The sequence below is a fragment of the Pempheris klunzingeri genome, chromosome 14 (genome assembly GCF_042242105.1).
Source record: "Pempheris klunzingeri isolate RE-2024b chromosome 14, fPemKlu1.hap1, whole genome shotgun sequence".
NCBI lineage: Eukaryota > Metazoa > Chordata > Actinopteri > Acropomatiformes > Pempheridae > Pempheris > Pempheris klunzingeri.
Genome location: NC_092025.1, coordinates 15,722,601 through 15,750,327, shown reverse-complemented (window position 1 = coordinate 15,750,327; position 27,727 = coordinate 15,722,601). Strand labels below are relative to the sequence as shown.

The 27,727-nt window shown below is 42.7% G+C and overlaps 1 protein-coding gene across 9 annotated transcripts; it reads right to left on the bottom strand.

The window, feature by feature from the left end:
• Positions 1–4: 4 nt before the first annotated feature.
• On the bottom strand, positions 5–27,251 carry ehbp1l1b (EH domain binding protein 1-like 1b). 9 transcript variants are annotated; one of them, XM_070843977.1, is made up of 28 exons: positions 26,686–27,251; positions 23,257–23,314; positions 23,075–23,170; positions 22,234–22,287; positions 21,700–21,878; positions 21,344–21,462; positions 21,100–21,189; positions 18,892–19,662; positions 18,003–18,068; positions 17,746–17,883; positions 17,389–17,640; positions 17,095–17,269; positions 15,816–16,157; positions 14,120–15,652; positions 12,741–13,022; positions 12,072–12,587; positions 6,065–6,299; positions 5,801–5,949; positions 5,480–5,528; positions 4,752–5,076; positions 3,732–3,802; positions 3,541–3,583; positions 3,379–3,425; positions 2,919–3,039; positions 2,271–2,370; positions 2,098–2,171; positions 1,432–1,546; positions 5–1,115 (listed from the first exon to the last, which is right to left on the bottom strand). In XM_070843977.1, exons 1-28 carry the CDS (start codon positions 26,787–26,789, stop codon positions 1,028–1,030), a joined length of 6,192 nt encoding a protein of 2,063 aa, XP_070700078.1. In that variant the 5' UTR covers positions 26,790–27,251; the 3' UTR covers positions 5–1,027. The 9 variants fall into 9 exon arrangements, with proteins under 9 accessions (XP_070700078.1, XP_070700076.1, XP_070700077.1 ...); XM_070843975.1 differs by having other exon boundaries at positions 17,389–17,883; XM_070843976.1 differs by having other exon boundaries at positions 2,919–3,030; positions 17,389–17,883.
• Between the last annotated feature and the right edge of the window lie 476 nt (positions 27,252–27,727).

The window sequence follows — 27,727 nt, the reverse complement described above, 5'->3', positions numbered from 1 at the left end:
ACGATGAAAGCAACCAACCAATATTTATTTTTCTTCAAAAAAATTCAACAATATCATTCATCAAATCTTCACCTCATAAATATAGACAGAGTACAGAGTACCACTTTATCAGCACACCTCACAAAGCATGCATGCAGTAGTCGGGATACAGAAATGAGGAAACAGGTTCATTTCTGTGAAGACAGCATGAACATCATAACCATACACATAATGGGTGATTTAAGGCAGAAAGGGTGTAACTTAAAATAACGGTTTAAGGTGGAAACCACCTTGAGCAACCTTTGTATGCACACAAGGTTTGATGACGAAAAACACTTTCAAAATCTAATATCTAAAAAACGAAGAGTTGTGATAAGTGGAAATGCTCGTTTATCAAAATGTGATGTTGGGGGTCATCCTTTAGTTGAACCCTGTGCTCTCAATGTTCGAGACCAGCTCATGACTCATCATGGTATTTTTATAACTTGTATAACTAGAACCAAATGTTTTTCACTTTCAGGATGGAAATGCCTGAAACAGAAATGTAAGACGGAAGGTAACCAAAGCAGAACAAATCTCCTGAAGCAAGTGTAAACTTTTGCCTCTAAAAGTTGGTAACGTGGCTCATTTCGGCCTTAACAGATGGTGGCAAACTCTTGTCGTGACAAGGGGAACCAATTCTTTTTATAAACAGATGAGAAAAAGCCAATGATCAAATACTTCTCTGAACAAACTCAGAGAAGAATATACACAAAAACACACTAAACACCATATGTGCAATAGATGCCTGACACATCATTTAAATAAATAAAAATATGTGAACATTAAGACAGACTGAAAGTAATGAAACTTTGACAGCAGGTTTCCTCATAATGGACATGAACAGTTCTCTCGGAAAAAGTAAAGGCACTAAAAAACAGGAAAAGACAGAGCCCCAAAAGTCCTGTTTTTATTTTGTGTGCAAAAATTGTGAACAAGATAAAAAAAATATATATTTCCAGAGGCATCAGAGGCTCAGCTGTGTGTGTGTGTGTGTGTGTGTGTCCTCTCACTGTAGGACACATTTATCTTTGTTGTCGTATTTCCTCCTCCTCATCTCTAGACCGCGCTCCAGACGCTCATCTTCCTCCAGTGCCCTGAAAACACACACACACACACACACACACACACACACACACACACACACACACACACACACACACACACACACACACACACACACATTACAGTGTAGTGTTGGCATTAAATACTGGCAGTTAATATAGTTTATCTTTATGCAAGTCAACATTACAAGGATTAATCTGGAGGTTTAAACATGACAAATCAAATAATATGAAATATATAGTATATAAAAGTGTTTTTTCAATGCTTTCTCTTTTATATGAGGTATTTGCTAGTTCCCTGTGACTTGTTTAGTCTTTTTCACACAATTACGCATGCACTCATACTCACCCTCTCTCCTTTGCGTCGATGTCTCTGATGATCTCGTCCCGTTGGTTGACCAAAGACACGAGCTCTTGGAGGAGCAGCTGCTCCCTCTGCTGCTGAGTGGACGACTTCTGCCAGTCTGCTGGGACGAATGGCACAACTTTAGGTACTGTAATGGTTCATAAAACCACTGTACTGTGAGGAAAGGACAGTTTGTTGAAATAATAAAGTAATAAAGAGCAAGAGACTTAACATCCATCTGTTATTCTGGTGCTCCTGGTGAACAGCAAAAAGGATCGCTAATTGTTTACCAATGGTGGAATGTAACTAAATGCACTGTTTGCATTTTTACTGTCTTATTGTCCATCTGTGAGTTCCTTTGTTCATTCAAAAGGTGCTGTACAAATATTCAGCAGATTGTACTCAATGAGATGTTTTAAGCAACTTTATTCTTCTACTCCACTACATATACTGTATTTCACCGTTAGAATTGACATTTTCCAAACAAAACATACAATAAACTCTACAATTTATAGATTAAACTACCCAACAGTATGTGAGAGTTTATATTAGATCCGCCACAGTGAAAACAATAAAATGCAGTTTTAATGTATTACTATAATTGTGGTATTGGTACTTTAACTTAAGTAAATGATCTCAATACTTCTTCCGCCACTGTTGTTTACTCACCCTCTATAGCCATCATGACCCGAAGTTCTCGGTTCAGAAGCTCAAATCTCCTCTCCAGATCCTGCTCTTCTTGTCTGTGCATGCAGTCAATAACCACACAAATAAAAAGAAGTGTCTAATACAGTGTGTGTGCGTATGTGCGTATTGTTTATGCTGTGTGTGAGAGGTCATACAGTAGCTCCAGGTTGTCCTGTCTGCGAATCAGAGCGTTCTTCTTGTTCACCAGAGTGAACCACTCCTGGATCAGTCTCTCCTCTTCATCACGGTCGCTCCCTGTATCGACAGAAAACCTTCATCATCACCAGGTGTGCAAAATACAGCGGCCTCATGGGTTCTTGGACATCTTCATTAACATCTGAAAAAGTCTTCAAGTCATAAATTAGGATACTTCTGACTTGCTGAAAGGTGACCAGTGGTACAGAAAATGTGACTGAACAGACAGTTGATGCAGATCTTATTTGTAGTGATGCTGCACATCAAAATCAGACTCAGCTTTATTGAGTATGTGTACACATACAAGGAATTTGTTCAAGGGGACAAATAGAAATAGGCAAACAGCTGGGCTAAAAATAATAGACTTATATGAATATAAAAAGAAACAATGAGCAACACAGATAAATTGTCTGTACAGTCGAAGTGGTATGAAAAATGTAAACAAGAATGCAAAGCAAAATTTGAAGAGAAAACTACAAATATAGGCTACGTAATCTACTTTCTCACTCCTGCTCCCTGAGTTATCCTCTGTTATCTATCTGTTCATTACCTGTTGGCCATGATGTATCTGTGTGTGTGTGTGTGTGTGTGTGTGTGTGTGTGTGCACCTGTTTCCATGAGGCTTCGCAGTCGTCTCTCCACCACAGCAGCTCTGCTGTCGATGTGTTTTTGCTCCGTCTCCAACGCTGCCAGCTCACTCAGCACATACTGGCTGGTGTCCTGCAGACACTGACCACAAGTCCCATTATACATACACACACACACACACACACATACATGCAAACACACACACATGAACATACACAAGACAATGGCAGACAGCCACAATGAAAGGGGGGAAAGGAGATCAAAAGAAAGAGGAAGAAGAAGGTCAAAAGATTAGAGAGTGATCAAAAAGATGGAAAATACCAGCTGTGAATGGAGAATGTCCAGAGCCCTGGAAGTGGTTTCTTTTCAATGAATTTAGCAAATTTTGTAAAAGGTAAAAGAAAATATGATTAAAGCCCTCTTGCAGCCATCAGTCAAGAAGTAAAGAGGAGAAACATAAGTGAGGAATACATAACTGACCATTGTTTCCTCTTCTTGTTTGGTAGGCTGGGTCGCAGCTTCGCTCTCTGCACACACAAACACAGGACAAATTGTGTAAAAGATATAGAAGATGGGAAATCAAATAAATATTTTAAATGTTAAGAGTATTGTCTCTGAAATGCTCAGGCTTCAGGTACCCACCTGTATTTTTAAGGATGTCTTTTGTAGAGTTTGTGTCTTCATCCTGGACAAGAGCAACACAAAATAACGATAAAATGACAAATATAGGAAATAAAGTGTATGGAATAATTTTTCAACGGGGCAAATTACAACTTAAAGCTTCATATTGCAATTTAACATGAAATTCAGTTACAGTACAGAGAAAATGTTACCTGAGCCTGTCCAGATTTAACTGCCTTGTTAACCGACCTCGGGGGTGGGATCGGAGTTAGTGACTCATCAGCTAAAAACAGATGGGAACAACTGTCAGAAGTTGGATTTAACCTCTTAAGCCTCATTATTCCACACAATTGCCTCAGTAACCTTCCTTGAAGTCTGAAAGACTAAATAAGCAACAATCAAAGTTAAAGTCTGGAAAAATAACATTTAAAAGTAATATTAACTCAGAAAACTGTCATCACACTTGGATTCAGTTCTTTTGCTTAATCTGGTTCGGTGCAAAAAAGTATGTGGCAGAATCACCTTTTTCCAACTGAATACCACCTCCCTCAAACCAGTGAGAAGAGCACTGACCAAACAGCACAGACAGACTTGTCTCATGTAGCTTTGGCATAAAATGTGTTCATGGACGACCCCTTCACTCATGGAGAGAAGCTGATTGTGAAAATATGCTTTCAGGAATTTTCAAGAGGTTTAAAATTAGAACAATACACGTTATGAGAGCTATTCTATCCAAAGTGTCATGTTTATGGCATCAAATGGAAAACTCTGGCTGTGCCTCGTTTTATACACAGTTCCATTGAATTCAGCATCACGTATTTGGTATCTTTAGGAACCCTACTAGAATCTTAATTGAGGTGCTGTAAACTTGATTTAGTGATTTGTTTATCCTTGCTCTGGTACTGTGCTACTTCACATTCCTAAGTTCCTTAGAAACGCACAAATGATTCCCCTCTCCTCCTCCCTTTTCTGTATTTCTGTCTTGATTCTTTTTTTCTGCTTGATTATTTGTGTTTTATTTACACATTTCCATGAAATCGAGCATGATTTGCTGTATGTAGAAAGGTTGACTACCTTGGAATATGGATTTGATGGCTAAATTTATTATGAGGAACCCACAAGAAGGTCCAAACAAGTGTTGTGGCTAAAATTAGCCTTTAAGACAGATGTTATAATGATGAAAAACATAATATTAAAAGTAGAAGAAAGTTGACATTTTTGAAGACAGACACCTTTAATCAGTCGTTTGGTCCTCGGTGGTGGGACGACCAACGTGCTGCTTCCCCCTTCCTCCAGGCTCACTCCCTCGTTCAGTCTGGCCATGCAGAAAGCTGCAGCATCAACGTTAGTGGGAACGGGACCAGAGGGGGCGAGGCCGTAGCTGGACTGGCTGCTGTTTTGCTCAATCTGCAGCACGCTCAGCTCCTGATTGGTGAAGTGCGAACGGATCTGGCTGAGGTAGGTCATGACTATGAGTCTGTCAGGGACGGACAGGAGAACCATGTCGGATGGCTCCAATAGACGAGAGATGCCCAGCGCCTCAAATCCGTCAAACGCCTGATTGTTGTCAGAATAGAAAGACGTCATCAGTAAAGAAACGAATCGTGTCAAAAAAGGTTCACTGACAAGTAGACTACAACTGGGGGATAACATACTTTTGTGTGCCTGATACTATCTGAACCCTATTTTACCATCAGTTAAAACCGTTTCAAAATATTGTGTTACTAAGATTCTGTATTTCACTATTTACACAGCACTGACTACGAGTCAATACCATATCACCTGCCTCCATTAGAAAGTACATGGGTGAATAACAGAAGTAACATTATAAGGAAAACATTACGAAATACAAATCCTTCTGTACTCCAGCCTGGAAATTCTGGACCTATTTATTAAGTAGTAACTATACTATGCTGATCGCTCTGAATATGAGATGGACCAAAATGAGCCTTGTCCTTACCTTCTTGTTGTTGAGCTTGATATCCTGAGAGGCCAACTGGTCAAAATCTCTACAGGGACAAAAGCAGGGCAGAAAATAATTAGAACATACTTACAGTGGTTTTAAGACATTTAAACTGATGAAACCAATGAGTTATCAATTAATCTGCTAATTATTTTTTTGATGAATCAAATAATTGTTTGGGTCAGAAAATAATACAAAAATGCCCAGAACACAAACGGACTTGTCCAAAATTCTTATTTTGTCCAAACAACACCCAAAGCCCTAAAAAGATTAAATCTACAATTATATAAAATGGAAAAAGGAAGCAATCAGCCGTACATTTTATCTGGATGAAAGTGATGTAGGATGGCACAGAAGGCCAGACCATTTCTCCACGATGTGCTGAAGTTGGTGATCTTTATGCCCCGGTACCCGCTTGTGATGCTCTGACACCACTGGAGCAGTGACTGGCTGGAGTTCACCAGACCCTGGAGGAGGAGGAAGAGAGACGAGGAGGAGGGAGGCATGCAGAGAAAGAAGTTCAGTTTTTGTTGTGGGTGTGTTTGTGTGTGTCTGTGATTTATCGATGTTGAGTATATTGACCTCAGCTGCATCGTCCTTCCCATCAGCCTCCTCTCTGACCGCTGGAACAGGATCAGGGGACTTAAGGTCAGAGGTTTCTTCCTCAGGTAACGTAGGAAGTCGAGAAGTCTTCATCTCAAGGTACTGGGGAGTGATGTGTGTATCAGTGTGTTTACCACTGGTGTGTGTGTCTCTAAGCTGTGATGTCGGTTTCTTCTCTCCACCATCAGGGAGGTCGGCTGGTTGCCCTTTCAGCCTAATCGAGACAGGACATAAACAATAGAAAAGATGGACTTTGTTTAATAGAAGAAAAGAGATCGTCTAAGCAGCCTAGTATCAGCATCGCCAGCAGTGATTCGTATATGCAAGCGGGAGACATGCAAGCTTGGTGACACAACAGACGGCAGCACTGACTTGATGTTTGAAGGCATAACAGGAAACACACAGCACACACAAGAACAGGAACTTATATTTTGCGCATGGTTGCCTCAACATAGATCTATGCTGTTTGGTCAATTTTTTATCACAGAACTTGGTCCAACATGGCAGCATTTACTGAAACTACACAGCACCTCTCATGCACTCAGGTGGAAACAAACACACATACTGCCAGAGCGTCTTAAGTCTTTTGGGTCCAAGTCAAATCTCAATTAAGCCAAGACAAGTCAAATTTAGATCTCAACACATGATACAGCATTTGAAGATTTTGCCTTCTAAGCTGTTTCTACAGTTTCAAGCCTTTCTGGTTGCATGGGTCAGTGGATGTCAGTTTGGCTGTCAGTCAGTCAGTCAGTCAGTCCATAACCATCACTAGCACCACCATGATGTTGATATTTTTGTTTTTTTAATGTCCTGACAACTATTGGATCGATTGCCATAGAATTAATTTCAGACATGGTCCCCAGAAGATGTATCCTCATTACTTTCAAGTTCCAGTTCCCCTGACTTTTCCTCTTTCGCCACCATGAGGTTCACATTTGTGGTTTTTAAGAGAAACAAGTGTTGGATGGATTGCCATGAAATTCGGTACAGACATCATGGAAGAACTGATAATTTTCATTACCCATTCACTTTTCATCTAACACCGTCATCGGGACAAATTTTTAATTGGTCCAATATCTGACCAAATTTCAATGTTGCAAAAACTAACAACATTCCCATCAGCCTCAGCTGTACTTTGCATTTAGTGCTAATTTGCAAATGTTTGCATTAGCATTTTGCATTTCAGCATGTTGATGCTCTTAAGATTTGACATGACATAAAACTTCAAAGCAACAGGCCTCAATGTCGGCTACGTATGTAAATAAGAGTACAAGTCATGCCAGAGGCTCTGTGAGTCTTTACTTTGAGCTAAATGCTAGTGTCAAGTTCTCATTTTTGTGTCCAAAGTCTGTCTGGAATTCAAGTCTGAAGTCTGAAGTCTACATACATACAAAACATAAACAATGCTTCAGTGGCATGTCATTTTATAGAGCAGCACAGGTTGGCAGCCCATGCTGACTTACACATCCTCCTCTCCTTGATTTTGCCCCAGCTCATGGGCCAGTGGCTCTTCTGCCTCAGTGAGTGATATTTCCTGCAGAGTATCAGTGCAGGGAATAATCAAGTGCTGATGGTGATCATCAAGCTCTGTAGTGTCACTGTCAATATCACAGGGGTCAGGGATAAGGCGCTTCATACTGCGAGGACCAGAGACTGGGGATGTGTCACCTGTCATCAGGTGAATCTTAGCCAATAAGAACTGCTCCTCCTCTTGGAGCTGTTGGTCTTTGGTGAGGTGGTCAAGACCAGGAGTGTGTGGTGGTGTGTGAAGGCTGTGTGGACTGTCACTCTTTGCGATATGTGTGTGCTTGCGCCTCGTGTCGCCATCATCCCTCATTTCAAGACTCTTGTGCAAATCTGCAGCTATTTCTGCCATTTTTGTATCGACATTTATCTCACTGATCTGTGTGTCGCTGTGCATCTTGGTGTGTTTGGTGTCAGCGTGTATGCTGGAGGTGTTTGCGCTTGGAGGAAGAGGCCAAGGCACCACGGACGACTGAACAAGCTCTCGCTCCTCATTGACTGCTGCCTCCAGACCGTGACCAGTTTTTGTGACAACATCATCTCTCTGTTCTTTTAACGGCTGTTGTGCCCCACTATGTTGGGAAGCAGGTTTGGCCCTAGTTGTGCAACTGATTTCTTCCTCTTGCTTAGACCCTGAATGAGATTTACGATGAGGATGGTCAGCCAGACTGGTTAGAGCAAGTTTGGGTTTATTTGGCTGACTGGCAGCAGAGCCCTCATAAAAGGTTTGTCCACTGGAAGGAAGTGAGGAGGGCTTCTGGGTAACATCAAGGGTAGGGTGGCCTGGGCTGAAGACAGAAAAGGATATTTCAGAGCTGAAACTAAAGGTTGAAGTGCTTTTGAAAAAAAAAAAACGATTGCAATGTCCTTGTTATGCTGCATTCCCTTCTGGCAACATAACACCATTCATCTCATGCAGCCAGAGCTCCATCTTGCTTAAGTCACAAAGGTCGGAGGAAATTCAAGAATACAAATGTTTAGATAAGACACAGTTGGTTGTCGCTATACTTAAAAAAAAATCAAATTAAACTAAGGGCAGAGCTTGTTAAAGGACACCTAAAACACAAACTCTCCAGCAGTGCTTTTTCCAAACTCAGCGAATCTCATGGCCGTCTCAAGTTTTCCAAAGGTCTTGACATCCCCATTGTTTGGACAAGATTTTCCCAAGACTTCCATAACTTTGATGGGACAGAGGTCAGGCTATGCAAGATTATACCAAACTGGACACATTAGAGGCAAATAAATACTCAACCAAAGCGAGACACCAATTTTAAACATGCTCCAGCATCCACTGAAATGCAATATCCACAGGCCAAACCAGTCCACTCATCCATGCTACTTGACATGCTATTTATCTGCAGTGAGTACTGAACAAATAAAAGGAGCCTTGCAATGCAATCATAGCTGTTTGCAGTTAGCATGAATATATAGACAACTATCATTGGATTTTTTTTTTTATACTGAAGAGGGTTTAAAAATGTGACGATTTTCAGGCAAGTTCTGCAGTTTTATGGAGCATGCTTTTTCTTTACCCTCTGGTTCTTTGGATGCTTATTTGGGTAGGACATCGGAGATAGTGATCAAGTCATACTGAATCTAGAAATGTGTATATGTGTGTGCTCAGATTTGACCTAACTGTCCTTATCTCACAATTCTCCCTTTCTCCTCAGTCTGAAAACCTCTGTTAGAAGTCATAACCAAGGCAAGATGCAAAGAGGAAATTCCAGTTTCCTTCACAAATAACGAGATAATGATGCTGTTTTGTGGGGGAGACATGTGGTATATGACTTACATGCCAACACACAACTCTTTCTGAGAAGCTCTGCAGGAAAAGGCCAAACCCTCAGTAAATGAAGGACAGTAATGCTTTGTAATTATTATTTCCCTGCAGATATAATGAGTTCAAGCATTATTTGAGGAAGCATACACAAAAATGCACAGGCACAGTCCTCTGATCCATAAGAGGCAACAGGCAGATTTCTCTCTCATAGCCAATTCTCCTCTGGTTACTCACCTCTCTCTCCCTGCCTCTAAGTTATCGCTCTCACCCCCCTTACTCACCCTGCTTCCCCTTCCATGTACAGCTCTGCCAGCCAGATGGAGCCAAGATCTTCCTGTCCTCTCTCATACTCCACCTCCTCGTCCTCCTCCTCTCTCAACCACACTGGAATGGCCTCAGATTTCAAGTTGGATTTGCCTTTTTTAACTGATCTCAGAGCAGGATTGTCTGGGGCTTTCTTAATAGCAATTAAAGAGTCCTCAGGTTTGACTGATCTGGGGTTGAGCTGGTTTGTCAGTGTGGCTGCAGGGGCAGAATCAGCAGGTCTGGGAGAAGCCAGTTTGACTTCAGTTTTAGGGTCAATCGTTTTCACTAATTTGGTATCAGACTTGCTTTCTGAATCCTCCTTATCAACCTGTAACCTCTCGTCATATGCAATGTCATCCAGTTCTGCTTCCCTCAGAGGAGGCCAGTCATTTGATTGGCTGCTCATGACTTCCTGTTTGTTTTGCGGTGAGGAAGAGCCTGAAATGATCTCTTGTTTCTGCTGTGGTTTCTCTCCTTTGCTAACCTCTTCCTTTTGCTTCATCTTCTCCTCCTTTGCCTTTGTGATTTCTTCCCTGTCTGACCTCTCGATGTGCTGTTTCTTTTCTCTCTCTGCCTTCTCCTTCTCCTCCCTTTGCTTGTTCTCCAGCTCTTTCCTCTCCTTCTCCAACCTCTTTCTCTCCTCCTCCTTTTCCCTCTCCACCCGTTCCCTCTCCGTCCTCTCCATCTCTTCTCTCTCCTTTTCCAACCTCTGTCTCTCCTCCTGTTCTTTTTCTGTCCTCTCTCTCTCTTTCCTCTCTGCCTCTTCTCTCTCCTTCCTGTCTCTCTCCTCCCTCTCTGCCTTCTCTCTTTCCTCCCTCTTCATGTTTTCTATCCTTTCTTTCTCTCTTCTCTCCCTCTCCTGCTCTCTCTCCTTCTCCTGCTCACTTGCTGCCAGTCTCAGACTTGCCACCAGGCTTAGCCCACGAGGGGGTAAACACTCTGATTTCTGGGCTAATTCAGTCTGTTCCCTAATTGTCTGGCTCTCTGTGGTGTCAGAGAAAGCCGTGGGTGGCGAAATGTCCACACCAATGGGAATCAATGGATCGTCATCTGGCTTCTCTGCATCTACATCGTGTAAATGCGGCTGATCCTCATTACTTATATGGAGGCATGATTGGTCTGCAGAGCGGTGAGGATGACCAGCATCAGTGGATCCAGTTGTCTGCAGGATGGAGGCCACTGTCTCATAGCTATAGAGACAAACATGGGGAACAGGAAAACTCTGAGACAGGGCTCACCCCAAAATGACCTCAGCAGGCTGTGAACAGTGTGATAGAAGGCCAGACGGCATGCTTGATTAAATAGTTCGTTCTCAGACTTTGTTTTGGTGCTTGTCCAAAGGCCGATGTGAAAGCACGCAGAGGAAACGTTTATTGTTGGTTGCACTGAGAACCACATTATGCTTCTTTTTTTTTTTCAAGGCCACTGCCGTTAATACTGCAAAAGGTGACAACGCTTTCTGGTGCCATGCAAGTGAGAGCTCAGATCAGCTCAGAAAATAATACAAAGCTAATTATCTTCATGTACGACGGCTCACTGAGTGGATTGTAACCAAATAACCACAACTACTACACTACTTGGACCAACAGTATGGTGTATTCTGGGTACTGGTAAATGGTGGTTTTATGTACAATTTTTTAGCACTAAACCACAACATTTAGCACTCATGTACTCTGTATGTGTAAAGGCAAGTGTAGCAAGCAACCATCACTAGAACAAGTGCCATGAAGATAACTAATAACTCATCAAAAAGTAATTAATGTACTTACAAATAGATTAATAAAATTTGCCCATGTAATGTGTGATAATTTGAATACTGTAAACACAGACTGCCACATTTCCAGTTTCCATTAATGGTGTCTTTAGGCTTGATCTATAAGAACGTTTCTGCATAATGCTTCACACCATAGTTTTATGGACGGGCAGGCAGAGAGACTCACCCTCTGAACAACACCCCAACTACTGCTGACATGAAGCCAGCAGGCGCCTCCGTCTGCTGCTCTGCAACACACACATCTGCCTCTGTGTGCGCGCGTTTCTGGGCACTGCCACACACACAAACACACACAGACACCCCAACATACATACACACACACACACACACACACACACATTTTACTCTCGTGGAAAGCTCTCATTAAACAATTTTCATTGAAACAACCAGTCTAACAGCATAGACAGAGGCTGGGATGAGGAGAACAGCATCAGATGAGGTTAATTGCAGCTGCTGAGTAAGCAGTGGTCAGACTGCAGCACCACAGACGAATGTTAGTCGCGTACGTGTGCAGGTGTGCGTGAGTGTGTGTCTGGATGTGGTGGTTTGTCAGCAAACCAGACATGTCATGCCAAGCTGAACGGAAACCGTCACTGACTCACCCCCCTGTTACACCACCCTCCTCCTGCTTCTCATCCTTCTCTTCAGTGCTCTCACTACTTTCCATCCCTCTTTCTGCGCCTGTCTCCGCTGTGGTCTCCTCCACAGTCGCCCACAGCTGCTTTTCTGCCTCGCGCACTGGCTCCTCATTGTTGATTAAACTCTCTTGACCACCAGCCACGGGCTCCGCTGGTTTCTCCTCATCTGCTTCTTCCTGTTGTGGGTTTCCCGATGGCTGGAGAACTTGTTCCGGCCGCAGCCCTGGTTCTGGTTTTGAGGGCAGAAGCTGCTCCAGCGCCAAAGCCGTGCGCTCGCCAGCTGGTTTGGGGGAGACCTCGGATGAGGTTGCTGGTTTCTCGCTGGGTCCCTCTGGCTCTTTGGGCTCTGCTTTCACTGGTGGTGCACCGGGTTGAGAAGAAGGTGGGATATTGTGATGCGTTTCTGAGTCTTTTGCTGTGATTGGCTGGTGCTCCTGCCTGGCAGGGGTTTCCACCTCAGCTGCATCTTCTTTGTGTGAGCTAGAAGAAAAGAAAAAACACATAAGAGATACAATACAATTTCACACTTGCCAATTACTACATCATTAAGACGCCAGACATCAGAGCAAAGCAGACAGATAGAAAGACAGAGCAGAGAAGCAGCCAGACACATGTCCCCTCGTCCATTCTTACCCTCTGCACAAAGGTTTTGCACCATCCTTGGCAGAGATTTCAGGTGTATCTTCCCCACTTCTCCCTTCTAGCACTTTCCATAGAGGAACCTCTGCTTCAGACAGCCTCTGTGGAGGTGGCACCAGGGTCACGACCTCTGATGTGATTGGTTTATCCTGAGCAGAGGACTGAACATTGAGGCCTGACTGGGTGCCAGGTGGAGTACACGTGGCAGGTATTTTCCTTTCTGGTACAACAATGTTTGACAATGAGCCTTCCTTTAAGAATGAGGGTTGCCCCAGACTGGAATAAGGGGAGAGAGAGAGGAAAATGTGAAAAAAGGAAGAGAGGACGCAAGAATAGAGAGCTCGGCAGAAATAAGAAAGGGACAGGAGGAAAGCCACAATGATAAAACAGTCCGGAACAATCGGGGTGGGTGATACCAAATAAAACCACGAGCCAGGATCACTGATATAAATACCAATATTCTTCATTATACTTTTTATTATTATGAGGTGAATGCATTATTGATAATCTACTTAACATAAGCACTTTAATCATTTTCATTCTGTTCTATGTCTGATGTTAGGCTGTTTTATATATTTATGCTTTTATACTTATTGGATTTACACATAAATACATGTTTTTATTGCATTTATACCCTTTGCTGCTGCCATACTTCAGTATCTCATATTCAGTTTTTTAACATTTATTTCCTCTCTATATAGATCTTTATATATCTTTACTTTTTTATACATATCTTTCTCTTAATACTCATCTTTCTGAAACGGATGTCCCAGCCAAAGGATTTCAAACGAGTGCACTTGTACAACTGGAGCTACAATAAACCTCTTGAATCTTGAATCTGAATAATTTTTTTCTCTGGTTTTCTCTTGACTATTCTCTGCTAATCACGTATGTATCTAAATGCAAGACAGGTTTTAATCTCTCAAGTAGTTCGTGCACACACAACACCAGCAGAGAGGTAAAGAAGTGCAGCACTAAGACGAGTTGTATCAAAATGCATCAGTGTGGCTCATGTTGATACTGAAAACAAGAAATATCAGTACTTTGGGGATCGATCTGCCCACCCCTACCGCAGAGGGAATCATGTCTTACATGAGCATAGAATCACACAATAATCATAATAGAAATAATCAAACAGAAATACAGAAACAGAAATAATAATGAACAAATAGAAATGTTGAATGATCCAACCCAACTTGATGCCACAATAGTGCAGAAACACAGAGTAACAAGACAAAACAAGTTTTTACGGCTCACACTGATGGATTGATTGATTCTATTTGCTGATTAAGAAAGCAGGCGGCAGCCATTTGAGGAATGAAAACTTAAAGAAATGAACACCCACAGTGAAATGTTTCAGTGGTGTCACTCACCGCTCGCTGGAGGCAGAGTTTGGTTTATCCACTGACTGGAGGGTCGTCTCTCTGTCTCCTGATTGGCTGAGGATTTCAGAGGGCGGCTGCTGGGATGCAGTGCTGTTTTTGTCCAGTGGAGGGAGGTGTGGAGCAGGAAGTGGAGTTTGTGTCGCACCTTTAGGAGGAGGCGAGTGTGTGAAGCCGGTTGGAGGGAAGTCGGTGTGTGAAGAGGAAGATGAAACCAGAGTTCTCATCTTCTGCTTGTCCTCGTCTGATTTGTTGGCCTCCACACTGCAGACTGCTCGAGTCTCCTTCCTCCTCTTCTCCTCCTCTTCCTGTTTCTTCTTTAGTCTTTCCATCTCCTCCTCCTTCTTTTTCCTGTCTTCCTCCTTTTTCTTCTTCTCTGCCTCCTGCCTTCTCCGCTCCTCTTGCAGCCGTCTCTCCTTTTCCTCTTCTTCCCTTCTCTTCCTCTCCTCCTCCTCTCGTTTCTTCCTCTCCTTTTCTTTCTGCTCCTTCAAGAGTGCCTCCTTCCTTCTCTCCATCCTTTCTTTCTCCTTCTTTAAGAATCTCTCCCTCTCTTTCTCCTCCCTCTCCTTCTCCTCTTTGAGCACTCTCTCATTTTCTTCCTCTTCCTTCTTTCTTCTCTCCTCTGTTTCTTTGACTCTCTTCTCCTCCTCCTCTCTCCTCTTCCTCTCCTCTTCTGCCTCCTTTTTCTTTCTCTCTTCCTCTCTCATCCTCTCCTCCTCCTTCTTCCTCTCCTTCTCTGCCTCATTTTTCTTTCTATCCTCCTCCTGGACACGCCTTTTCTCCTCCTCTTCCTCCTTCCTCTTTCTTCTCTCTTCCTCCTCTTTCATTCTCTGTTGCTCCATATCTTTTTCCTCCTTCAAGCGTTTCTCCTCCATCTTCCTCCTCTCTTCGTCTTCCAGGAGCCTCTTTTTCTCTTCCTCCCTCCTCCTTCTTTGCTCCTCAAACACTCTCCTCTCCTCCACCCTTTTCTCCTCCTCCTCTTTCATCTTCCTCAGGAATATCTCTCTCTCAAGTCTCCTCTCCTCCTCCCTCCTAAGTTTTTCTTTTTCCTCCTCCACCTCCAGGAGTCTCTGCTGCTCTTTTTTCCTCCTCTCCTCCTCATCCCGCTTCCTCTTCTCCTCCTCCTCCCTCAGCTTCTCCTGTTTGTCTCTCCTCTCCTTCAGGAGTCTCTCCTCCTCACGTTTCCTCCTTTCCTTCTCCTTCTTAATCTCCTCCTCCTCCTGTAGGAATCTCCTCTTCTCCTCCTCTAACAGTCTCTTCTTCTCCTCCTCATGTTTTCTCCTCTTCTCCTCCTCTAACAGTCTCTTCTTCTCCTCCTCCAATAGTCTCTTCTTCTCTTCCTCGTGCTTTCTCCTCTTCTCCTGCTCTTCCTCATTCCTCCTCCTTTCCTCCTCTTGTTTTTCTCTCTCCTTCTGTTTCTCCTGCTCTGCTTTCATCTCCTCCTTCTCCGTCGCCGCTCCGTCTGACTGTTCTGTCAGTGACGGCTTTTCTCCAGAGGCCTTTTCATTGGTTTTCTGTTCAAGACTGCAGAGCAGATAAACAGTATTCCTTAATCCTAAATCTGTGTGTGTGTGTGTGTGTGTGTGTGTGTGTGTTCACTAGTATCAGCACCATCAGTTCACATTTTGAAACCTTATTTTTCTGCAAATTCTGGCTCTTGATTTTATCTGTGAATATAAATACTCACCCCAGAGGACACCTTTTGATAGTATCCCGCTTAGAGTCATCCTCTTCCAGAAAAAAGCCCCCTGATTCTTGTCTCTGGTTAAATGACTCAAAGATGATGTCATCAAAGTCAGGCTCGGGCTCAGGGTTTGCCAGTGGCTTTTTGGCTTTAAGGCCGCTAATAATAGCCGTGTCACTGGTTGGCGTTTTCGAAACATTTTCCCCCTGAACATTTGGCTGTTTAGGAGTGATAAACGCCGCCACAACATTGGTGGAGGGCTGCTGAGGGGTGGAGCTCTCACAGCAGGAGAAGGGCCATGGAGGGGGCGGGGCTATTATCAGCTCTGAGCGCGACTGTGCAGGACTGGGGGACAGAAACATCGGAGGTCAGGCTCGGGAGATGAGCGGGTGAGTTTCCACAAGGCTGGGCGTGCAGGAGGTGATTAAAGTGGGAAACAGGCAGGCCACAGTGCAGACTACTGACCTGAGGGTGCAAAACACTCTGCAACTGCTCACATCAAGGAAGCACAAACACCAAGAACAAAGCAGCCATGAGGCCTTAAGCAACTGTGGATCAACACGTCTCTCAGCCTTCGATCAACAAACACGGATAAGCTGTTACTCAACCACACACGTCAGCAAGCTGACACAGGTTTGCCTCAGTCAGCACTGAGGTTGGATAGCTCTATATTTCAAGCCCAAAGCTCACTAATTAACACATAATATCTTGAAGTGCTGCAGGACTATTTCTGGGCAGGGTGCAGTGACTTTCTGGTTTCTGTATGGAACAAATGTTTATAAATATATATAATGTGTTAATTTGTGAGTTTTAGAGATGCTGGTAGTTGTTAATTTTGGACAGAGCCAGGCTAGCTGTGTGTCCTTGTTTCCGGTCTTTATGCTAAGCTAGTGTTATCGATGTTCTCATCTAACTAAAAAGCAAACAAGCAGATTTGCTTTTAATGTTGCAAGTGATCGTGCAACATCAAGCATGCAGCACATCCCAGACTGTGCAGACGTGCTCTCTGCATTTGAGTCTGTTCTTCTTAAGACAACTGGAGAAGGACACAAGAACAAGAATCTGAGCTTGTTTTTGGTGTTTTGTTCTGATCCACACTCTGATTTAATCAGCTTTTTTGTCACCTAAGATGTATCTCCCAAACTCCACTACAGCTCTTCAGGCCTGTGGTTGCTGACATGTTTTCTTTTCAAACAGCATGTCAAAGCCAAACATATCTCTGAGGGTCCAAACCAAGCGGTTTAAATTTAACCACTCATGTGATATCATCCCGTGGACTCACCTGATGCTTGCCGGCTCAGCTTTCTTTTCTGTGATCTTTGAATCCTGGGCACGGCTGACTGGCTGGTTGGATATCCTGATGTTGGCCACTGTCCGGTTATTTGGAGACCCTTCGTGTCGGTTCACAGGGGTTGGAGTGGCTTCCTTGTCCACCTGAATGAGGGGGAACGTCGGACCTGTAAAGAGCAAAAGCGAGGTCAGACACTGAATTTTACACTATCAGTGATATTTGCAAGAAAGGAAGGATACGTGTGGTTTCCTGGCGTGAGACCGTTTGATTAGTTGGCTGGTGTACCTGACTGACAGGAACTGATCTGAGCCGGAGGAGCAGAGGGAGAGACAGCGGGCTGAGGGTGAGGAGAGGAGAATAGAACAGAAGTGGAAAGAGAAGAGGAGCGGGGGGCTGAGGAGCGTGGGAGGGAGGCATTAAGGGCTGGAGCCTCGGGGTCACAGAGAGCATCAAGGTCAGGGCTACTCAGAAGAGGGACAGGGGTGATGACGCTACCAGTCGGAGCAGACTCAGACTTTAACCACGCACCTTGAGTACCTGAGGAAAATAAAGAGGGAGGACAGGAAAGATGAGGTGGGGAGGGAAATGTGAAAAGCTTAGATGAAGCAGATTTGTAGGAGTGAAGAGTGGAATCATGGTTACCTGACTCAGAGACAGAGGGGAGGGATTTGGGGAGAGGAGGAGTTGACGCAAGAGGAAGGGCGTCAGCAGAAAAAGGAGAGGGAGAGGAGGGGCGGGCGATTGACTTGACAATCTGAGGTCTGAAAATGTGAGAACGGCCTAGAGGGCAGGACAGACGATGCAAACAGAGAAGAAAAGATGAGAAGAAAATGAGATTTTTAAACGTATATTAGTGATAGATTGTCATGTTTCTAGTCTAGACAGTCAAACAGACAGACCAGAGACTGAAGTAAGATCATCTGCAGTTTGAACCTCCGGGGGGCGCCGTTGATGTGAAACAGGAACTGAGGAAGGAAGAAAGAGGAGTAATAAACAGAGGAAGAGGAACAAAGCAGAAGTAATTGTTGAGAGGTGAAGAACGAAAGGGGAAACGCATAGCTAATTTTACTTCATGCATTTGACTGATTCTTCTACACCACAGAGGTGATCGTTAAACAAACACGTCTCAACGGTGAGAGGGAACCTAAAGTTTTCCTCTATTTGATGCAATTACTGGAATAATATTGAGAAAGCTGAACTGAATATTTCATTTTCTTAATGTTCAATATTTCTACTTCTAAGTTTGTTTTTTGTATGTGAAATATACACAAAACCAGAGGAAGATGAAAAAAAAGAAAAGTTGTATAAGATCCATTTAAGCACATGCTTGTGTTGAGTAATTGTTCATTCATTTTATATAATAGTCAATTATAGGTAAATTATTATCATTCAACATTGTTTTAATAAGAGTAGAACAGACAGTATGATCTAAATCAAATAAATAAAAACTAAAACAATTCTTCATTTAATGTTTTCCCTCACTGACTTATGAGCACACTGGTTTAATTCACAGGAAGGTTGGACTTAAGTTCTTGGACTTAAGTTGTTCTGGCTCATCAGCATTGGCAAAATGTTTTACTATAAATTCAGATATCATGCATGGATCTTTCTCACATCACAACATACTGCATATAAATAGTATGGCACACACTGTATTTGACTTTGTGAGGTACCATGGGCATGAAGCTAAATCATGTAGAAAACAAGGTCAGACCAGACCATCACACATAGGGAATCAGTTAGTGGAAAGCATGCAGCATGACTGTCTGCCAGCCAGCCAGTTGATACCTTTTCCTGAGCCTGACTGGAAGATTCTGGGCAGAGAGGGAGGCTGAGAGAGGGTCCGGGTGAATGGAGGGTGAGCGGATGGAGGGTCAGAGGACAGGGAGGGATTTGGGGGAGTGGAGGAGTTGGGTGGGAGAGGCTGGGAGGCAGTGGAGATGGTCTTGTGGGTCAGAGCAGTGGATACAGTGAGAGAGGACGTTTGAGGAGCCGCGGAGGATGATGTTATGATATTCGTGGGGATTGACAATGCAGGGGAGGGAAGTTTGGGAGTTTGGGAGGTAACGGCTGTTTTGGAGGCACCGAGGGACAGTTTAGAGGGGGTATTTGAGGAGGAATTCAGGGGAACAAAGACTAAAGAAGGCTCAGCTGATGTAGACACAGATTTGGGAGGTGCAGGCTGAAGAGAAGGGGAAGTGTTTTGGGAGGAAGGCGTGATTATGGGAATACTTGAGGATTTGGGGGATGGAGGATTTGTAGGAGACACATCAGAGACAGGCAGGACAGAGAGGGGACTCTGGACCGGGGGAGTAGCTGCTCTGACTTGAGAGCTCGAAGGATCAAGTGGTGGGTCAGAAGAAGAGAGTGCGTCAGGTAGAAAAGGGCTGGCTGCTTTTTTATGCTTGGATCTGGGTGAGGGCTGAGGGGAGGGGCCGGGGGAAGGCTGGAGCTCTGACTGGACGGGGGTAGTGAAGGGGTGTCGGCAGCGACGGGGCGAGGGACGAGGAGCAATAGGTAGAGGAGGACGGGAGAAGACGGCAGGATCACCTCCACAGGCTGGATGAATAGATGGAAGGATGGATGGATCAGTGAAAGTAGATTTTTGCAGAAAAGAAATGATGAAAAAGACAGAATGAAAAAGTCATGAACTGAGAATGAAAATGAGATGATGCTGAAAATAACATTACTGTTGGGATCCCATGTCGTTAAAATGTGCAACCGTCATGAGGATCCTTTGTTAATCACATGACTCGCAAAAAATGTAATGAACTGTTATGGAATTAGAGCCCATTTCATATCGTTTACCTTACATTTCTGGTGAATGTGCTCTACACGCAGACATTTGCTACTGAGTCTCTCATAGCTCAGTACACTTTTCAGGTACTTCTACTTATTTTCCATTTCCAACTACTTTATACTCAGTGCTACTTCAGAGGTAAATATTGTACTTCTCACCTCACTACATCTACCTGACAGCTATAGTTAGTGGTTACTTTGCATATTTTGCAGATTATTTTCCATACAAGATATATGCAGCTTCTCCAACAGGATATTATTGTCCAGTGAAAAGCAATTTCCCTCTCATCAAGTCATTTGACTCTAAAACTAGTCTTTTCTAGTGTTTAAATATTCTCCCAGCACTCTAATAATAAGGTTTTTAGGACTCTTAGACAAAAAACACTTTATAAGACTAGACTTTTTTGCTGATTAAACTGCCCAATACTTTATAAAGTATAAAGTACATTTTTGTTATAAAACTATAACAAAAATGTTGCTCACACATTAATGCATCAGTGATAATAATCCCATAAACGATTCAGCTACATGAAAAGGACCAACCTGCATCACTTTTAATGAGTGAAAGTATATTTAGTTAATAATATTTCTGTACTTTTACCTGAGTAAGACTTTGAATGCAGGACTTCTACATTGGTAAAGTACTGCTACAGGTTAAATAAATGATCTGCATATATACTTCTTCCACCACTGGTCCATATCTGGTTAACCAATGTACGTCTATAATCAGATGTCTTTGGCATTTGCTGCTGAATTTGTAGTTTTTAAAAATCTAAACTTTTTAGTTCAGTACTAGTGCTGTACCAGCCAACAGAGACACCACAAAGATGTACAGTAAATGTAGTAAGAACATTTAAAAAGGACCATGAACTTGTAATTAGTTTCACTCTAAAAATAGAAGCATCAGAGACATCAGGGGCACATGATCTGCTGTCAGCAAGCTTTTCATGCTTCCAAACAAACTTTAATACATTTTTGCCATTAGTCAGTGACCACATGACTCTTAATAGTGTTTAATGCCTATATGAGAAATATGTGGTATGCAGAACAAATGGCATGGGCGTGTGAAATACTGTTATATAAACTGAGCCTCCCAACAACAGATGGGGGAGAGGGAGTTCCTGTTCACGCCTCCTTCTACCTGCCAAGACAACAAAACAGCTGCAGCGTGTGAAAAAAGGGGCGAAAGGAAACTACCTGAGGCTGGAGTAGCGGCTCCAGCGGAGGTCCGCTTGTCAGGTGGAGGAGGAGCAGGGCGATTAGGGCGAGTTAGAGTGTGTGAAACGACTGCAGCAGTCAGAAAAGTGGGGGAAAAAAAAAAGGGGAGAGCAGATGAGAGCGGATGAGAGAGGAAAAAAGAACGCAGGGGAGGAAATGTCAGAGTTGTGATGAAACAGCGAAGATCAGAGAAAAGAAGAGGCGTTTGTGTCCGTCTGCCTACCTGTAGCAGTGACAGACTTCTTGTCCTCCTCTTCATCGCTCTCATTGAAGTCGTCCAAGTTGCCAATATCTGTGGGTTTGACGCTCATCAAGCTGGCCAGACTCTGCATGTCTTCATCACTGAGGAGAACAAAGTGGGCATTTATTACTCACAAAAGCTCAAGTGTGTACTGTTGAAGCATTAGTAGTATCTGGGACATCAACATCATGGCACTGGCGGCTTTGTGCGACATGTGTGATTATAAATTAGTACAAAGACATCATAAAAAACACGTCTTTTGGTCTTTAAATACACTTCTCACAAAGACAGGAACGACCATGACCACTGCTACTGAACAACAGGGGAAAATAACTCACGTGGCTTTTCCCTCACGAACGAACACACAGGACAGCGACAGCTTGAGCGTGGCATCCACCACTTTGACAGACAGCGGCTTCAGCTTCAGCGTCAGGTCGGTCTGAGTTGGCGTCGGACTGGCATACTTCTTCAGGTTGATGTCTGCTGAGGCCAGCACCTTACGATGCCCCTTGTTCTCCTTTACGTGACCGACAAAAACAACCATGACATGTGTGGTATGTTGAATCATGTCACTATAAAGACTCAAAAGGAGAGATGGGGGAAGCACTCAGATCGTTAGCGTAAGTAGACGCAGCAAAAATCACAAATTTATAAAAAATGATTGATGGAAAATTATTACTGTTCAACATGTAAATGCAATACTTTATGCATTACTTTCCTCTAAAATGCAGCGGAGTAGAACTTAACAGTAGCATAAAATGAAAATGTTCGATTTATACTACATCTGGCCATTTGATTGAGAAAATAATTAAGTTGGGTTAATTCATTACTTAGGAAACAGTTAGTTGGTTAAATGGTGAAGAGATACTTACACCCTCAATGACGAAGGTCCACTCTTTGTCCTCAAACTCGTCAGCATTGACCTCCTGAAGAGATGAGAGCAAACAATAAACATCCTCTCTGCTCATTATGTGTGCATGTACACCTACATCCATCCCACCCACCCGCTTCTAAACGTTGCCATTTACTGAATGCATGAATTTACTCATCTGGTTGTAAAACACAAACTCTTTATGTGTAAATATGACACACATTTCTATAACTATTATAAGTAGTTCATAACTGTGAATCTTTATTTTACTATTATTACTCGATATCTTACTCAAATGTTTACTATGCATCTGCACATAAATCCATGTATTCTGTGTACTTGTACATATATTCCTATTTCTTTTTCATACCTGTACATACAGTAATTGTATGTATTATGTACATGTATTCAAGAGAAGCACCTTGTCAAATCTATACATGACAATATAAAGTGTCTATTAGCCTTCACTATATTTGGCCCAAGTTTTTTAGTTTCACTTCAGTTTCTAGTCAAGTTTTTAGTTATTTGTTTTTAAGTTTTTGTTTTAACCTTTCATAAATATCTTCATATGTATCATGTGCTGTTTTTTTTGTCTTTTGTGATATTGCATATTGTGACACTGGGATTAATAAAGTGCTCTGAACTCTATTAGAGTTCAGAGTGGTGTTTGGATGATGGTGGTGGAGATCCCCATCTAACACCTGACTTCAAAATCTCCCAGAAGTTTTCAGCTGTTTTGAGATCTGGTGAATTTGAATGCCACAGCATGTGATTCACGTCTCCTCTAATGTGTCACCTGTCAGTGTGAGTACAGAGTAAATAATGTGTTCTGGCTTTGGTACCTTGAAGAGCGTAACAGAGATGTCGATGTTCTCTGGGACGGGCCACACCACCATGCCTCTGTAGGGGTTCTTGATTCCAGGCTGCCAACTGTGGAGCTGCACAACATACAACATGGTGACACTGTGACACTGTGACACTGTGTGTGTGTGTGTGTGTGTGTGCACTGTTTCAGTGGTTTCACCTTGGAGCACATGCGTCTGTTCCTCCGGGTCCACACCACCCGTAGCTTGTCTGGTTGCCTACAGAAACATACATCATTGATCATTGATCAAAACATAGAAATGACATCTGGACACATGGACAATAAATGTCCCCATGTTCAAACTTCATTCAATCATGTCTCCAAACAGAGCGGATATTATACAGATGAGACAAAGCAAGGTCTAGTAGTGGGTCTTATGACTGTCACTGCTGAATAATCAGGCCCTGAAGTCAAATACTGGTGTGTGTGTGTGAGAGTGTGTGTGAGAGTGTGAGAGAGAGAGAGAGAGAGAGAGAGAGAGAGAGACAGAGAGACTGTTTACGCACATGGTATTAATATGTTTGCTCATCTGTATGTAAAACTATAAATGCATGAACAACATGTGTGTGTATTCATGGAGCTGTTCGTAATCAGGCTACACTAATTTAACGTGTGTGTGTTGGTAATGAGTGTATGTGTGTTTCCATTTTTTTTCTCAGTCCTTTGCAGCACAGGAAGTGAAACTGGATGCTGCGCAGTCACGTGACCTGAGAGAGGCGTGTCTCTCGACAGGAAGAAGGTTCCCCCGTTACAAGACAACACGCACACACACACACACACACACACACACACACACACACAGAGTCCCCAAATAAAACACTCGCACATAATAATTCACACTCTTCAAAGCTCACAGCCAGTTCTAAATATATTATCTTTACAACCATTTCACGTTCTTTAGAATATTAATAGCAGTAGTTTATAGATGCTGAATATTGTTTCAAGTTTTGGTTTTTCTGTGTATCGGGTATAGCAGAGAGGGCTGTTTGGGTACATGTGTGTTAGGGGGTCAGGAACGGCATCAGAAATAGCCTGACAGGCACCGAGCGACAGTAACAGAGGGGAGAGAGGAGGAGAAAGAGGCAAATAAGAGCAAACATAGGAGACAAGAAAGTATGCTGGGAAACACAGAGACATAAAACCTCTATGGTAGCAGTCAGCGCAGTAACAAAGGGCATTAGGGCGGCATTACACTTTAGCAACATGTCATTACTGTACTTTGTGGTTGGTGAAGCAGACAAATGATGTATTACATGAGTGATAAACATCACCCACATCCATGTTTAAATGTAAAAGGAAATGAACTTTGATTGTACTTCTGATACTGTAACAATGGTGCGAAGACTGTAATGTGTTATTATACCGTCTGTCAGTTTATCATTTTATCAGTTTATCATTTTCTGACCGCTGTCATGTACAAACTGCTCTGTCTTCCTCTATTCATCTGCGCTTGTGATGGAGAATATCTTTCTTTTTCCAGCAGTGCTATCATGAAAATATAACCTTATATAAATATAACCTGTCTTTAATAAAACTTGAACCTGCAATTACTGAGTTTTCTTTTGTTATCACCTCTTAATAGCAAGCGAATAGCTGCTTATCAACACATCCACCATTTACAGAGCAACATTTTCATCCATTTGTTAATGACCATTTGGTGAATGTAAGTCCAATATTCATGCTTCTTTACCTGCTGAATGTGTCACTGTGTTCACCAGCTATTCATGAACTGTGTCTGTATTGTTTTTGGTGCTGAAAATGTTTACAGAGGGCTTTTAGATTCGTTTGCAGCGGGCTGGACAGCTATACAACGCTCTGAAACACGCTACGAATCTCCATAAAGGTGAAAGGAGCTGCAGATTCAGGCGATAAATATCTGCAGATTCAGTTTTACAAATCCTTTGATTTATTTTGGCATTGTCATTTAATATCACTATGAAAAATATTGTTTGTAGCTGCTTTAAAACTGTATTGAATACACTGGTGAATATCACATTACAGTTGTACTTTTGGCAGAGGAATTGCAGTCACAAATCTCATACAAAGTCTAAATATGCATCTCAATAACAAGTCTGTGTTGGTGACGATCTCTAAGAAAGCCGGATGTCTCAAATCATAGAACTAAATTAGAACTCCAAACACACACACACACACACACACACACACAACTTGTGAGACATTTTGAACCCCCCACGTGGCCAAGGGTTCATTTCCCACCTCTGATGCTTGATATGATTTTTAAGCGTCAGTAACCTCTGACACCAGATACAGAGTTTAATCACACAAGAACTTTGGGCCGAAACAACACAGTGACTGAAGTAACATGACTGAAACTTTGATTTCATCTCCAGTCTTTTCTCACTTCCTCCTCCTCTCTTCTCTCCCCTCTGTTTAAACAGCACCCTGCTCAACTCATATAAACCCAGATTTCACCACACTGTACGTGGGAGTTGTCTCTCTCTCCCATGTCCATGTCCGGACAAGACGAGCTCTCTGCTGCTGATCAGACTCTCAAACATTATTAACAAGAGCCTTCAGTCATTGCAGGACAGAAAATTGATCTGTGTTTCTTATCGTGCTGCTGACAAGCTGCTTACACAATTATTCCTTACTTCACTGTGTTCTGGACAGATAAGAGTGTGGCCACACTGACATGTGGGCAAAGGTTTAAAGATACTAGAGAAACGTCTTTGTGATATATCAACATATAACAATATTATACCAATACTGTGATTTATGTTTTCAAGATTTTTGAAATAAAGTTGGCACAAATGGACTCCATAAAAAGTCAAGAATAGAAAAAGATTTTGTGATGGTTTTGTTATTCCCCCTTTTAATTGTGACTTAAGCCCCCTAAAATTCATTATTTTGGTTTCATTTTCTGCTCAATCTTGTGTCCGAGCTGAGTAACAGTCCATGCTGCATCACCTGGCCATCTCCCAAATGTTTTGTAAAACAGGAAATTGCACAAGAGGGGAAAGCCCTACAGAGCTTGGGCACTAAAAAAGTGATTTACTTGCACTTGAATGAAATAACAGTGAGACAAGTGGCTTTAATGCTGCTCTGATGATGATAGATTATTATCAAATATTGATATTGAATATAGAAACTACCTCTTGCTCAGGATGTACTGTAAATGCTCTCGGTCTGACTGCCTGCATCTGTACACATTTTATTTTTTTTTTAAATTGAATAAGAATCATAACACACTGTATTCTGTGACACTGCAGCAATGTTAATTATAATGGTAAATAATTTGAATTGGCTGCAATGCAAAAACATGAGCATTAAAAGATAAATTAGCCTAATGATGGACTGTTTGCTGACCCATACACACACACACTTTGTCAATAGGCGGGGTCGGGAATCGAACCCATAATCAGTGAGGAGCAGCTGAGCACATGTACATACATGAGGGACGCCCTCGTCCGTCTCAATGTAGCGGAAAGAGCCGCAGCATGAGATTGGACGTGCTCATAATGGAGTCTTATTCTAGTTAATAACATGACATGAGGTTAAACAGTGGAGATCTGGGCTATAAGCGACAGGACAGACCGACTCTTTAAATAACAGTGACCTTAAACTCACCATTTCTTGGTACACTCCAAAACGAGTTCCTGGTAAGAAGCGACGAACTGAAACTTTGAAGCCTTTTTACCAACTCGCTGCAGTCTTTTCCAGACCGAAGTCATAACTTCCGCTGGTGAAATAAACCCTTAACAAACAGCAAAAAGAAACACACACACACACACACACACACACACACTCCTCCGCGCAACAATAATCCAACTTAATCCACTGTGTCCGTTCCTTAAAAGGTCTTCTTCTTCTTCCTCTGCTGCTGCCGCTGTTTCTGCCACCGATGATGATGAAGATGATGATGAACTTCCCACAAGCTGCGACTCGCGCTCATTGGCAACAAGTTGACACACCTCGAAAAAGAAATGTCGCCATGTAGAAAGATCTGTGCACACAAGTGGCAATTAGGACCAGGATCAAACAGGAACCGATTCCGCCCTGCTGGCTGTCACTCACACGGGCTGCAAACGCCTGATATGAAGCTAAAGTTTCAGCCAAACAACTGCAGCAGCTCTCATTGACAAGTCTCTCTCTCTCTCTCTCTCTCTCTTTCTTTCTTTCTTTCTCTGGCTGTGATCCACGTTGAGACCGCTTAGTCAAGCCCTGCTGTAATATAAGGTCTGCTGCCTGGAGAGTGAGTTCAACCTCCCTCTCTCTTCTCCCTCAGTGACAACAGGCAGAGAGAGAGAGAGGGTGAGACAGGCAGAGAGTGAGACGTGATATGCAAAGAGTGTCTACTGGTGATGCAGCAGTATGCAAAGGTCTTTATCTTATGTGTGAAGCACTGAGGTAACAGTCTTCGGTCTGTAGACTTTGATCCTGACTGTCTGTGTCACAGGCTTATCTGACCGTGTGTCACTGAATCAGCTCTGCAAACTGCTGCAGGCTACAAGGCGTCAACTTTTATACAAGTCCCACTGCTGTGGCATGAAATATTATTTAAAAAAGACTATTGTGTGTGTGTGTGTGTGTGTGTGTGTTTTATAAACTGAGCTCATAGTTATAACTTAAGTCACTTCCTGAGTTGCAGCTACGTCATCCAGAGCTCTAA